The sequence below is a fragment of the Idiotropiscis lumnitzeri genome, chromosome 4 (genome assembly GCF_059441095.1).
Source record: "Idiotropiscis lumnitzeri isolate Australia: NSW breed Sydney's pygmy pipehorse chromosome 4, RoL_Ilum_1.0, whole genome shotgun sequence".
In the NCBI taxonomy this organism is placed as follows: domain Eukaryota; kingdom Metazoa; phylum Chordata; class Actinopteri; order Syngnathiformes; family Syngnathidae; genus Idiotropiscis; species Idiotropiscis lumnitzeri.
In genome coordinates, this window is record NC_142394.1 from 7,271,079 (window position 1) to 7,286,237 (window position 15,159).

The following is a 15,159-nucleotide window of genomic DNA, read 5'->3' on the forward strand; positions in this document are numbered from 1 at the left end:
TCTTTCCTTTCCCCATTGAAATGAATCAAAATGCCATCAATCTGTTGCAGCCACACATTGTGCTCATTCTGGTATGTGTGCCTTGGCCAACAGGAGGGGGTCATGATGCAGATGAGTGACAACTACGTGACTCAGTAAGCTGAAATGGTATTAATCGTTATTGATAGAATAACAGATTGTGTTGTTAGAATTTCTGTCTACATTTGTTGCTGCACCGTTTGTGTTCAGATATGTAGCTTAAAGGGTTGTAGCATTGCGATAGAGATGCTATTTGTAAGCCCGTCTTTGGCATTTTGTCATGATTGTTTGCAGCAACCGTCGTGAGGACAAGCTGTTGGGAAAACAGATTGATGAAAGGATGGATGAATTAGTCAAAGTGATGTGGTTGTATTAAATACTTTGAGTGTAACATGTAATTGACTTTGATTTATGTTTAGTTTGACAACAACAACAATTCAACTATGAGTTTCGCTTCAAGCCCCTTTTTTGAAAAAAATGTTCACCATCTGCACAACTACTGCAGTGAGAGAGTTGAGTTCACTTTCACCATATGGAGATCGTGTCTCAATTTTTTTAATTTAAAAACCAAAGCTACAATTTTTAACAGAAATTTGTATATGATGTTCACTCTGAGATTCCCACCAAAGGGCCAAACTTCAAATAAAAGTAGATTTCTTTAGCAGAGTACAATGGTGTCATTTAATAGCTTTCAAGTCAAAGACCTGAAATTTGAGAGACTATCACATTTTATTGGAATGCAGCGCGAGTAATCTTCCAAAGAAAAGTATCGACAATGCCAGAGGGTACAAAACTACCAGTTTAAGCCCACAAAAGCTGCAAAGAAATCATTTCATCACAGAAAGCAAACAAACAAACTGGATGCGCCTTCTTGTTTTGTTTGTCCGTTGCAAATAGATCAATTCAGCTTGTGTACCCAGCCTTCTGTTTCTACCATTTAACACTAACTAAAGAGAGGTTCCCTTAAAAACGAAGCCAACAGCTGCTGACAAAAGCGAGACGTCGGCTCGCTTGCAGTTGGATAAAAGCCAGTCAGGAGGACACTGTCGGCTCTGTTCTACTGTCCTTGGCCCGCTACGATTCTTGGCTCAGCTTTGCACACAATATGGTGATTTTACATTGCAAGACATCGATGAACTCTATGACACGAGAAAAACAAAAACAAATTGAATGCTCACATACGACACAATATAAATACAGTGGTGCACTGAGATATGAGTGACCCAACTGCCAAGTTTTTTGAGATGTGACCCATCATTTGGCTGATTTTTTTGCTTTGTCTTGTGAGGGCGAACTTGAGATAATACCTTTAGTCCACTATCTTAATGTTAATGCGAACAGACAATGGGCAACGCTTAAATAACTCGTGAAGCAACTGTTGTTTGAACACAATTTGTGCAACACATTTTAAAATATCTATTTAACAGTACTTACAGTCATATATTCTTTATCGCCTACAATGAGTTGATGGGAGCTGAGATAACACTGTCCAAACATCCATATAAAGTATATCTGCAACTGGGCCGGGGCGAATAGCAAGACAATCGCCTACTTTTAATGAAGAATATGGCCACGATTTTATGGAGGTAATCACGTGAGCTCACGTTAAATGTTAATAAATCCAAACTATTATGCAGAATGTTTTTCTACTTTATCAGGTTGAATTGAACAAGAGTAGTAATGTGCATTTGCATTTTGGTGGCGCTCGGTCGCCGTTTTAGACAACAGAACTGACAAAGCGAGCAATATTACCTCACTTGCCTCCCTACTGTGATGTAGACGCTGAAACTCCATAAGGGGGCATGCCAATTTGTAGGAACTCACGTCACAGAAAAAGCATTACTGTACTGATGCCACTTTGACATGCAAACCTGTTATAGAAGTAAACGTCAATGAAGCATCCTTTTACTGGCATTTTCACTCATTTCAAAGGGGAAAGATGACTTGATATTTAGGTGAGCGGAACAAACAAATCTTGTATCTTCTCAAGGCACCACTGTTTTTCTGCCATGTTAAGCCTTGGGGTGTTTTCGCACAAATGTTTTTGCACGCGGTCGACTGATGACTCTTGAAAAATTACACCCGCCCAGGTCTCAGCTTCAATATTTATCCCACCATCAGAGAAAATTAAGATGGGCTGTAATATACAACTAATAACCATCCAGCTATTAGTCTGTGCAGAGACATGCCCAGTCTGAGTGGGCACGATCATCTTCATCCTACTTCACAACAGATCTTTATGTGCAGAATCAAAAACAAAAAAGCAAGGGGCTACTAAAAGACCAGAGCAAAATGAGATGGGCAAGTCCCAAGCTCACAAAGCAAACATTAACTCAAGGACCAAAGGGGCCATTTTTGTGGTGTAGGAGAGTCCATCTGTGACATTACTGCTCGGTTTAAAAAAAAAAAAAAAAAAAAAAAAACCTACTTGAGGGGGTTCGAACTTACAATTGGAAGATGGCCCCATTGACCATTTTTGTTGAATCATAAGATTCAATCAAGACTTTCCTCCTTTTCCAAAATCAATACTACTCCGTTAGGCTTTCTTTTTCTGTGTTTAAACCAATCAGCCATATTTGTGAAATATAACAATCTCGTTTCAACAGTGCTCTTCTTTAAATAATGCAGTGACAACAGCAACGACAGGGTGAAGGTTCACATCCTGCTCCGGAATCCATCGGCCGTATTTATGTAATCAAAAAATAAATAAATAAAACTGCAAAATCGCTCTTCTTGTCAAAAATAACACGACTGGTTTTGGAGTTCACATGCAGCACCTGAACCCAATCCACCATATTTGCACCATTTAAGAATCCAGTTGAGACTATGCTCTTCCTCTTAGAACTAACGTGACAGGATGAGCCATGTTTGTGTAGTTGACGAACCCAACTTTGATGCTGCTGTAAAAAAAAGGACAAATGCAGCAGCGGAAGCGCAACAGCCATATGTACAAATCTACATTGTTGAAACAATCTTGTTCACATACTACAAGGGACCTAATCAACCAACTTTGCGGATTCCAAGAACCCACCTGGGGCATTGCCGGTTTCACAGATTTTGTGTTCACATACTGCATCTAATCTGATTGGTCATAACAGTGGAATCGATAACAACCCAGTCAGGTCTGGTTTAAAAGACTCTGTCCGAACAGATCCACCATGTGTTTGTGAAAACTAAGATTCCACATGAGATACAACACTTCTTTTCAAAAACCTTGTGAGAGGGTTAAGATTTCTTTTTGGAATATAACACTGTGCAAGATTGATCTAAAAATCTTTCTGCTCAAAAACAAATTGGATATTGAGTTTAGATATTTTGTCTTGATCTTTTTTTTCAGGGTAGCAACAAAGAGCCAAACTGAAGCACCATTCATCTTTTTAAAGACAATAACAAAGACAAGAGAACTATAAAATATCATCCCACTCTCTTGAGATGAAGAGAAGACAAAATAAAGGCCAGATTGTTTGTCTCACAGGAAAGCGATTAAATATTTAACACCTCAAAGAGAGTGGTCAAGCATAAACCTTAGAGAGACTAAATATGGTGGACATGCAGAACAAATCCAATGCTCGGTCATCACTTATCTTTTGTTGACAAGAAGGAAGAATCCCAAATACTACAACCTTACACATGAGCAAAAAAAATAAAAAGAAATCCATCTTAAATCGGTTTTGAACAAACAAAGATTTGCAAACGGTTTAACATGTACAATAACTGTTTTCCAAGCGGACCACATTAAAATGACTCTTAACACACCCCATTCCTCGGGATAATCACTCAGGATAATCTTTAGAGTTGTACGTATTTGAAGTTTTAAAACATATTGAATAGGTTGACCACTTAACGACGGTCACTCTGAACAGTTTGCTGAGCAGGTCATTGAAGAACGAAAATAATCTTGAAGCGGCCCACACACAAGATAATTGTTCAGGATAATCATTCAGAGGCATCCGAGAATCAGGCCTCTGCTGACTTTGATTGCTAGAGGGGCTAAAATCTGGTCCAGTTATCGATTGTGTGTGACCACTTAATACAACAACGCTCATATTTAATTTTAGATGTTCGTTGCATTTGAGTAAAACTGAACCTAGCACTCAAAATTAAGCCTAATTATCAGCATGCATGTACCCTGCTTTAGAAGTGTTCTCGGACACGCTGAAAGAATTCACATAATGGTCTATTTGGGGTGTAAACATGGAAACATTTCCTTATCTCAGTGAAGCCTAAAATTGCTTGTTCTTGTAGAAGGCCAATCTGAATTGCTTTGGGGTTGTAAACATTTTTCAGAGAAATTCCAAAAAGAAGTCACCAAATTACCTCCTCGGGTGACTTTTTTATGGAATTTCTGGATTTAATTCGGCAGGCACGTAAGTGTTTCTTCGGACTGTAAACTTTAATACTTCCCAATTCAGCATTGTGTGGAAGATTGTGGATGTTTGGGAGATTTTTACAACCTACAAGTTACTGAAGGGTTGTTATCAAAATGACTTACTCGAATCCGAAGAAGAGGGCGCATGTGCCGATGATGAGGAAGAGGGTCAGGTAAAAGACTCCCTTCTGCCGGGCCATCATCACTCGTCCATCGCAGCAGAAAGTGTTCTTGCCAGGCAGCTTCTCCCATTTTCGCACCTTCTTGCTTATCATCACCGCCGACATGACGATCACACTTCAGCTATAATAAAAAATAAAATAAAATTCAGAAGTTACTCAGTGAGCAACGTGACACAGCATGTTATCGGGTTAAAAAAAAAAAGAGAGAGAAAAAAGAAGGCTGCAGTCACATTGTCATCAGCAGTGGTGATTTTCACTTTGCGGTCTTTTTCTGCGGCAACTCATTCCCACGACGACGCGAACAACATCGGCTCCTTCACGCCCTTGCTGGAAGAAATTAGACTCATCCACCGGCGCTCGTTGCAGATGTTTCCCCCGCCTCTCCACAAATAATAAATCCACCCGTGGAAAACGAACCTTGACCCAGCTTACTAGTCAACGGTTGACCAGGCAAACGGCTTCCCATTGATAAAAAAAATAAAAATAAAAAAAGAAATCAAACGTAGCAAGAGCCTCAACGGTAAACGATCATTGCATTTTCATTAAAAAAAAAAAAACAAGATGAAATACTACAAATGTGCCGAAGGGGAAGCCGAAAATATCTGATTTAGTGTGCTGCTTCTTCACCCGCAGGATGCCAGATTCACGGTTTGAGTCAATGGCAGCAGGAAACACGCCTAGATTCAAGTGTCTCCCCTTAAAGGGGCAGCACAGGTATATACTGTACTGTAGTCGGGAAGAAATAACAGCAACATGGAACAAAGGACACATGCTGGGACACACCATTAGGCACACCTGTATCAGCTAATCTAACGTGACATGGCTTTATTGCAGTGCTTTCCAACCTTAATTGAGCCAAGGCACAAAGATATATGGGTCATTTCAGATTTATATTTTCGGCCACACCATAAAATGTCCAATGTTCTAAGTACAAAGTGCAGAAAATGTATAAGTCATGGAAAACATTAGACCACTGTCTGGTACCACTAAAGGTGTATCATGTGTTTAACAGAGAGAAAATAAAACATGAAATACCCAGAGCTGGGCAGTCCGTCCCAAGGGCGAAACGGTCCAGCCCTCCGGCTGTCGGTTTTTGAGGGTGGGGGGGTGACAAATTAAAAAAAAAAAAAGGGATCGATTAACAATGGGCGAAGGTTGATTTTTGTCCTGCCCACGAATCTGCCCTCATGCATGTGATGAACCTACTCGGGAAATAGGCAATGACAAAAATTGCCTCAGAACACGTCTGAAGAGCCACAACCAAATATTTGTGTATGAAAAGACGTGAGACAGCAGTATGTGTTCATACGTGCCTATATTTCCTGATTCTGACATCACGTAACCCGCTCCCACCTGCTACTGGGGCATAACAATACAAGAGGGAGCGGGTATCCCTTTAACACCAACTGTGCCTACTTTCTTGCATTGGGCAGGTTCATGGAGAAGAAGAAAGAAGAAGGAAACAAATTATAAGAAGGAGCCAAAGACCACAATAAGCCCATCATAAGGTAAGCAGGTTTGAATACTAAATTAGCCAGCTAATGTTTAAATTAACCTCTGCCATTAGCATTTCTCATGCAGCGGCGTCATGCACGGGCGCTTTTTTCGGGGGCCGAAACGGGACAATTTTAATAAGGCATCGGATTTAATTTTAATTGAATAAGGCTGAAGGGTCGAGATAGCGGACGGAGGGCAGGGGACTGACCAGCAAAAAAGTGTCAAGTGCCAAGCTCTGGAAATGCCTAAAACCACACTTTTGGGCATTCTAATGCCATATTAATGTTAGAAGGTAAATGATTTTGGTAATTATTAAGAAAACCATTGAAAATGGTTTCATATCAGCACTTAAATCAAACTCTTATGAGCTATTTTATTTCATCATTGTTATATTGGTTAAAATTACTTTTAATTGTAACAGGAACTTCAAATGAAAGAGAAACAAAAGCAAATAAAAAAAAATTTTCATGAATGTATATACTGTGTACCTTGCGATTGGCTAGCAACCAGTTCAGGGTGTACCCCGCCTACTGCCCGAAGACAGCTATGATAGGCTCCAGCATGCAAGTGACCCTTGTGAGGAGAAGCGACTAACGTAACACAACGCAAGTGTACTTAAAGTTTAGGAAAGACACACAGAAATCTTAAATGATCATTTACCTATTTAGGTAAGTAAGTTTCGTATGGCTACACCTCTATTCATAGAGGTGTGGGTCCGGGAGCGAAACAGAGTTTCGGTTCGGACGCCGGGTTTTTGGATCATTCTTGGTTTCCCCGTATGGGTACTCTGCCACCGCACGACGACAACGTGATGATCCGGCGCGGCGGACCTATTTAGGTGAAATCGGATCATTTCCTGCAGCACATTGGTTGGTAATCACTGTATACTCTCTTCTTTACAGCAAATTCCAGACTTTCTATATGCAGTTGGATTACAAAGGATGTGTTTACTACAGTGTGATGTATCATTTGCAGTGGCTGTAAAGGCTGCATTTTTTATTGTAACGGCTGTAGAGTGACTTTAATAGCGATCCAATGAAAGTTCAATATTTGCTCAGTTCAGTCACACAGCCATTAATGCTTTCTTGCATGCATAAGAGAGCGACCCAGAATATGTTGTACAAATCATTTTCTTTTGAAAAACAACGTTAAAATTCTGGCTTTTGACTCAGCAGGAGGCTCGGCATTGTTCCAGTGTTTTATTGAATTCACTGTCTTTGTTAACAATTTATTTAATTGTCTGTTTTCATATGAGTGATATTTATTTTATGAACAACACTTTGTATCCTGCTATGATTGTTAATGTTATGTTGGTTAAAGTGCTCTATAACTAAACTTCAGTAGAGTTGAGCTAATTGAGCAAATTCCAGGTAGCGAAAAGCTACTATTGTTTTCTAATGCTGTTACATTAAGCAATTTAGTACAATGCAGACCTTGTGGCATTAGAAAACACATTGGTGTGTTGACACCAACATTAACAATAAGAGCCAATAAAAAGGACAGGAAAAAAATCACTTTATCCATTCATTTTCTAGAGTGCTTGTCCTCAGTAGGATCTCGGACCTCCAATCGCATGGGGTAAACTGAATACACAAATAAACATTCACAATATGATTGGAAATGGTCTTTCGCGTGTATAGCGACTTTCGACCTATTAAGGCCCTCAAAACGCTTTACACTACTGTCACATCTACCTACTGATGAAAACAAGAACAAGTCAGGGTACAGAATTTTGCTCAAGAATACTTCAACATGGCTACAATGGCCGGGAATCAAACCTAACCATCACAGCTCACCTGTTCCCTGGGTTTGGTCATGTGACATGTGCAAGCAGATGCTGCATTCCAGGAAGTCCGATTTATCCCACTCGGATCGTACGAGTTGCAACCTCAAAGTGTTCCAGGCAAGTGCAAACAACAAAGATAGCTGATAGTGTTTTGTTCCTCCAGCAAACCCGCCTATTTTTCTTGTCTTAAATACATAAAGGAATATTTTATTTTTGAGCATTTATCACATTGCAGCAAATAACTTTATGCATGGATATATCAGCATATCTTCACGCAGTCTGTACAAATCGTATCTTATGTGAAGTTACAGTATGAATAATGTAATAAAAAATAACAATAGATGAATATATTTTAGAATCATTTCAATTATGTTTGCTATTCACGGGCTGTTTCTCCATGAGAGTCGCCATTGTTGAGTGAAGTCAGATTGAATCAACTCACTGATAATATTTTTTATCTGACTTTGGCAATTGGATGTCACAGTTTGAGCAGCATTCAAAGGCATTTTTGCAGGTTACAGTTTGAAAAATTAAATTTTTCCACTTTTATGGAATGCACTGTGATGTCCATTTCAGTAGACACGAAGTGGCAGTAAATGGCAAAATGGCTCCCCCTTAGATGAATAAAACGAGTAGTTTTTTTTTTTTTACTTAATTCATATAATATTAATCAGAATACCCCGTTTAGACTAGTATGAATGTATAGAAGCATTATTGAAGAGTTTTTGTTTTTTTCAGTCAACTTCACCTAAATAAACCTATTACCTAATATATGTTCTTGGAATATGGGGGTACCTGGAGAAAACCCACACAAGCACAGGAAGAACATGCAAATTCCACACAGAAAGGCTGGAGTCGAGTTTCAAACCTTGAATCACAGAACTGTGACGCATACATACTGACCACTTGTCCGAAATGCTGATCACTTTTGCACCGTGCTTCCAAAAGACATCCATAGTATACAAATAGAAAGCAGCAGGGAGCATAATCTGCAAAACTAAAGTTATGGTAAATGGTTCCAATTGCAATAAAAACTCACACAGATGGGCATACATTTTAAGGTAATGGTTATACTAATATCAATAATAAAATTAATAATAAATTTAAGTCAAGCTCTTGCGAAATGTAGGCATATCAATACATTTTTTTTTCAAACAATAAACAATGTGCATTTTTGTCAGAGGGAAGTGTAATATTATTGTCGAGGTTTCTCAGTATCACTGACCGTCCCAGAGGTGATCTATTTTGCGACATCTGTCGGCAATCATGCGCAACTAGTTCAATTTACGTCTTTTTTTTTTTTTAAAGAAAATTAATGTATCGGTAGCTGATTCACAGTGAATTGATATAGACCATGCACACGTTATTTTCACGTAACATTAGCCGTAAAATTAACAATTACATTAGTGTTGTTATAAGAAAGTTCTGACTAGTCCGTCGTTCTTAGCCTTCCACCTGGAAACAAGCATTGGGTGTGCTATAAGTCCGCTTTATATGTGTTTACATTTTTCCATGTCGCCATTTTTTATTTCTGATTTAAATATATTCTGTTTTTTTCTTGTAAATGGAAGCGGTGCCTTGCCTCCGTGTGTCTCATTGCCGTGCACAGAAATTAAGGTAAACTACAGTAAAATAATGGCTTTGAAATTAGCATGGTTAGCGGTTTGCAGAGCAAGTGCATGAACACGAGCAATAACTTTGCTTAAAGACTGATTTAAAAGTTTAGGTTTTTTTTTATTTTTGGCTTGTCATAATGTTGAAATCATTCTGTGTTTTTTATACGCAGGGAACACCTTCAGTCCCACGATTTCCTGGATCGAAGTTTAAGTATCGTGAAAGAGCCTACGGGGACTGTCCTTGTGCCCATTTTACCTTCATGTTTACTGCAACTTGAGCTAACCTTTCTAAAAAATGTGACGGTTGTTTGGTGCCAGGTAATGAACACGTATTTAATTAAACCGATTCAATTAAAACGTTTCTCCAACTTGGTCTAACATCGCCCACAGCCTTCTGTGTTATCTAAGAAGGAGAGGGGCAGGAGCAAGGCTGATAAGCTAGAAGAAGTTCTCCAGGAGTTATTTAAATCTCATGGTGAAAGTTGGACGGAGGAGGTGAGGAAAGATCTGCCTCGCAGCTTCCAGCGGCATGGAGATTTAGTCCTGCTGGGCCACAACTGTTTCTCCTTGCCTCTTTGGAAGAAAATTGGTAAATTGCCAGATTCCAGTGTGCTTATTGGTTTCAGTGAGCACCAGTTGGATGACAAACGTTTTATTTTAGATCAACAGCTATGGCATGCCGTCGCAAAAGGCCTAGGTGCCAAACGACTGGCGAAGATGAGTCGAATACGCAGTGACGGCTTCCGATCTCCCCAAGTGACTGTGCTCGTGGGAGAGCACAGCTGGGTCAAACATGTGGACAATGGCATTACGTGAGTATTCCTCTCATTCTGTTGGGATCAATTCATTTAATCCTGTTGTTTTCTAGTGGGCTACACAGAAGATTGGCCACCCGAACATTAGGCACACCCTCACAATAACCTCCAAACAGTTTATTGTGTGTCCCCAAAAAGTAGACCCGGCAGCAATTGTGGAGTTATTGCATCAAATTTACATAAATCCTCAAAAGCACGTAAGCCTTGTGTGACAAGTGTTGGAAATCATATAGATTTGTTAAAATTGCAATTGAATGATATGTAATTTCTTAAAAATATACATTGTTTCTCATGTGTCTACACTTCAGTGACACCCTGTATCATGGTGTTCAGCACAGGTGTGAAACTATAGGCCCAGGGGCCATATCTGGCCCACTACATCATTTTTTTTGTTACTAATCCCCCTTTTGAAATAAATGTAATAATATTTGAATAAACTGTTTTTACTTGGATCTGATTTTATTCATCCATCCATTATCCAAAACCGCCTACTGCCCAAAGACTCCAGCACAAAACTTGTAATTCAACAATTTGCTGTGTATATGTAATATGAGGTGATCATACATTTATTTGGATTCACGGTCATAATGACTCTTTGAAGGAAACTCTAACTACGACGTAGCCCTCAACAGAAATTAGTTTGACGTCCCTTATTTACAGTATTTGTGTTTTTAGTACCAACGTTTGTAAGAGTGGCTGTGGCCAATTGGACAAATAGTAAATGACTCTCCAAATAAGAGACTCAACGTGTTCCCTTCAATCTGTTTATTCGTCAATCCTAGTTGATGTTTACTGTAAAACCAGCACATGAAACAAAGATAAATGAATAAGAAGAGTCAGCTATTTTAAAACACTTTGGACGGAAATTGGCACTGATGTAATTGTAATTTTAAACCTTCAAAAAACCTTCAGAGTACCTTCTCTTATAATATAATAACTATTCATGAGGACACAGTTGCATGTCTACATGTATCGTTCTCAACATAAAATTGGGTGGCTACCGAATTCTTATGAATCCGAACATGACATCACAGTAACTAAGGGCTCAGGTAGCAACCAATCACGGTTCTCCTGTTTTCTAGGCTCGGTCATGTGACATTCGCAAGCTGAGCCCTGAGGCACTTTGTTGTCATTTTCAGTTGACAGCTAACGGCAAAAAGGCCACCGCCCAAAATGGATGAAAACGGTTTATTTTGTCCTTTAATTTAATTACCACAAAGGCAATATTGATCAGAATGCAATAATTGGACTTTTTATTCATTTATTTTATTTTTACTTGACTTCCACTTCAATATGATATGATATTTTGACGTTCGGCCATTGGTGTAATGTGGGAGTGACACATTACGGCTGTTGGGCAGTCGGTGAGTGTAGGTGAGCGAATATCCACACTGTCACCGGGCCTCTCATTGCGGAGGTCGTAAAGTGCTTTAAGTCAGCAGGAGAATGCGCAATTCGCTCAGGTGCCACGCCTTGCCAGATTTGGTAGAGAATGCCCAAATTTCAGGGCTACTCCACCCAGAGAGCTTAGCTGGCAAGTGGGTGCCTAAATGACTGGTTTGACTGGTGAGTGCTTGCAGCAAGAAAAGCGTGCAGCTGCGTGCCTTTTCTGATTTAAGCACATGGGAGATTATGACTGATGTCTGTCTGTCTAATTGTAGGTATGAGTTTGATGTCACCAAATGCATGTTTTCTGCTGGAAATATAACAGAGAAGCTGCGGGTTGCTGGATTTGACTGCAGGGGCGAAACCGTGTTTGACTTGTATGCAGGTAAGAAAAATGTAAGGTTTGTCAAGCTTAGTTTTGCATTAAATACCAAATTACTGTTTATATCCTAACTGACTTTTCTTGTTTTGTTCAGCGTAGTCTTTGTTGTATGCGGCCTACCACAGTCAGATGACAAGAAAACAACAATACATCATTTAAATTGCTGGTTTATTTTGTGCTTTTAGGCATAGGATACTTCACACTTCCATATCTGGTGCACACTGGTGCGGCACATGTTCACGCCTGCGAGTGGAACCCACATGCGCTCGAGGCACTGCGTAAAAACCTAGTGACCAACAGAGTACATGACCGCTGCACAGTTCACCCAGGGGACAATCAACAAGTAATGTATTTCGTATGCACTCTTCAGTCTCAATATACTGTAAAAGAGGACAATATTATGAGAAAATGTGTGTTGGTATGCGAAACAAAAAATTCTTGTATCTTTTAGGTAAATACAATTCCTTGAATCCTTGAAAACGTAACTTTAAACAGACCTTGAAATGACAAGGACAAAATAAATTAGAAACAAAGTAAAATATAATCTACTAAAGTAATGGCAATTTCCAAAAAAAATGAAAACAAATATTGGCTTTCCCTGCTGTGTGTGCGTTGTCATCATAGGGGCAGTGTGGTGACATGCTGGTACGGAGTCCGCACAAGGAGATAAAAAGGAATATGCAATGTTGAACTCAAGTAATACAACTTGTTTGTCATAGATTGGGAATAATTTGTTCCTTTGAGTAGTGTTGGGTTACCTGTGTGTATGAGTTATTTTTGAAGGAATATACTCCCAAAGTTGATGCTAATTTCGCATTAGCATTTCAGTGGAATTTTCCATTTACTTTAGCATTAGCATTAGTGATGTTTTAAAAATGAAGCATGACTTGTATTTAAACATACGAGGTTGTGTAATTCTTTATTTTCATGTATTTTTACAGTACACTTCACCTAGGGTGTCAATCAATAAGAACTCGACTACAACATTTTCTTTACATTAATGGCTTCTATGCAGCCCCAAAATTAGAGGGAATATTGCTGTGAGGGACCGAATGATAGAAACAGCTTTGAGTATGCAGAATCTACGAGCACAATAATGAAAATCCTTTCCAACTGTGTCACCTCTGACATTGTAATTACCCCAAAGGCTTCTTTTGAAAGTCAGACATTGTAAAGGAATGGAGCGCAACAATAATATCATCATTCATTTCACCATTGTCTAGTAAATGAACCAAATAACATTTACATTTTCTTACAAGATGTTATTATGGGGGTAGCCCAGCGGCCTCACACTTCTGGGCTTCAGCGTTGAAATGTAAGCCGTATGGGGTTTGCATATTCCCCCCTTGCTTGCATTGGTCTCTTGCCTGTAGTCAGCTGGGATAGACAAATGATGGATGGTATTATCAAGGAACTGTATACTTTGCTGTAAAGTACTGTGATATTTTTGTTTTCTTCTCAGATCCAGCTGTGTGACATTGCAGACCGGGTGAACTTGGGTCTCATTCCGAGCTCTGAGGACGGCTGGCCAGTTGCCTGTCGCCTACTGAAAAAAACAACTGGTGGGGTTTTACACATACATCAAAACGTTACGTCAGCAATTGTCGTGGACTCGCATGTAGTGGCTGATGCCGACAACTGCATTTCTGGGAGGAGAGCAGACCGAGAGGCGTGGCAGGCCTGGGCTGACACCGCTGCAAAACGCATCACGTGTTTTTTGAAGGAACTCACTGTTGCAACGTGGAGAACAAACATCCAACACATTGAGCATGTGAAGTCATACGCACCTCATGTGCATCATGTTGTGCTGGACTTGGAGTGCAGACCAGCCTGAATGGAGAGAAAATACATGCATAGATATGTACAAAAACACTGAATCCTGCCCTTGGGTTCAATGTCATTCAGGAGACTGGGAAATGGGTTGTCACTTGTATAGCGCTTTTCTACCTTCGGTACTCAAAGCTCTTCACACTATTACCTCATCTACCAACTGACATACCATCAGGAGCAAATGGCGGTTCAGTATCTAGCTTAGGGATACTTTGACTTGGTCACAATGGCCAGGGATCAAGCCCACTTGCTTTCGGTAGGGAAACGACTACTCTACCACTGAGCCACGCCGCCACCATCAGCATGTTTGCTTGGTGCAACTCCACAGTTGATGGGGTGTTGCGCTTTCAATCGCTGTGTACTAGTTCAATCACTGTCATAGATTTTGACAGTTTTTAATGCCTACTTATTAGTACTCATAAACATTTTACTTACAATCTTATGTTTGTTACTTATTACATTTGCACTACTAACCTACTGCTAAAACTGTAATATTGCTACTTATGGTCCTTGTGGCACTGTTTAGCAGAGCTGGCCATATTACAGAAGTTTGCCGGTGCATTTTTTTTTTTTCAAACCGAACGAAACTGTAATCTTCAGTCAGTCAATCGTGTTATTGTAATCGCAATTCAGTCGTCGCTTCCATATTTGTTACAGCTCCAGCTGTTGTGAAATGCGCTACATAAAGAAAGTTGTATTGTATTGTGTTGGGGTGGCCAGGCGGACCAGTGGTTAGCAGAATGGCCTCACAGTGCAGAGGTCGTGGGTTCGATTCCAGCTCTTGCCTTCCTGTGTGGAGTTTGCATGTTCTCCCTGTTCCTGTATGTCCAGGTACTTTGGTTACTATCAGTGGTACGCAAGTGCCGGAAGACAGCTGGGATAGGCTTCTGCATGCCCACCGAAACCAGTTGTGAGGATAAGCGGCTTGGTCATTCATTCAGTTAAAGATGGACACAGATATTACAGTAACATTACTGTGTGGAACGTGAAGATGATGACCCCAAGTGTACAAAAACAGCACTGCACCTCACATGCATGTTTTGTATGATTTTCATGTTTCAAAATAAAAATGTATTTGGTATCTTCTCGCAGATTTTCTTTGTCGTCTGAAACATAACCCCACAATAAATGATTACTACATTTAACTTTTCAATCCTATAATCTTTAATTCCTGTAAAGTTATTTACAACTATTTACTTTTACTTACTTTTGCTATTACTTTTTAGGATGATAAAGCCCCTGTCTTGAATTTGATTAACACTTGGGCATACTGACCCC

The 15,159-nt window shown here is 39.7% G+C and overlaps 2 protein-coding genes across 3 annotated transcripts in view; one reads left to right on the plus strand and one right to left on the minus strand.

Moving 5' to 3' along the window:
• The window catches only part of zdhhc9 (zDHHC palmitoyltransferase 9), a 33,679-nt gene extending 28,439 nt beyond the window's left edge, over nt 1-5,240 (minus strand). For both annotated transcript variants that reach the window (XR_015842836.1, XM_088293286.1), the window contains exons 1-2: nt 4,800-5,240; nt 4,511-4,690 (exon numbers count right to left, since the gene is read on the minus strand). Coding sequence is in view for 1 of the 2 variants with exons in the window: in XM_088293286.1 (XP_088149412.1) it covers nt 4,511-4,674 (164 nt within the window). In the remaining variant the exon portion in view is untranslated. The remainder of the gene's footprint in view (nt 1-4,510; nt 4,691-4,799) is intronic.
• Nucleotides 5,241-9,219: 3,979 nt separating this feature from the next.
• tyw2 (tRNA wybutosine-synthesizing protein 2) lies at nt 9,220-14,918 on the plus strand. Its single transcript, XM_088293952.1, has 7 exons — nt 9,220-9,469; nt 9,639-9,786; nt 9,859-10,057; nt 10,130-10,280; nt 11,945-12,054; nt 12,237-12,394; nt 13,514-14,918. Exons 1-7 carry the CDS (start codon nt 9,417-9,419, stop codon nt 13,883-13,885), a joined length of 1,191 nt encoding a protein of 396 aa, XP_088150078.1. The 5' UTR covers nt 9,220-9,416; the 3' UTR covers nt 13,886-14,918.
• Nucleotides 14,919-15,159: the final 241 nt, after the last annotated feature.

What these genes read in the sequence shown, in the direction of transcription:
- tyw2 (XM_088293952.1), top strand. Translation starts at nt 9,417, where the DNA reads ATGGAAGCGGTGCCTTGCCTCCGTGTGTCTCATTGCCGTGCACAGAAA. An exon ending in TGACGGTTGTTTGGTGCCAG is followed by an intron (nt 9,787 to 9,858) that starts GTAATGAACACG and finishes CATCGCCCACAG; the next exon opens with CCTTCTGTGTTATCTAAGAA. An exon ending in CATGTGGACAATGGCATTAC is followed by an intron (nt 10,281 to 11,944) that starts GTGAGTATTCCT and finishes GTCTAATTGTAG; the next exon opens with GTATGAGTTTGATGTCACCA.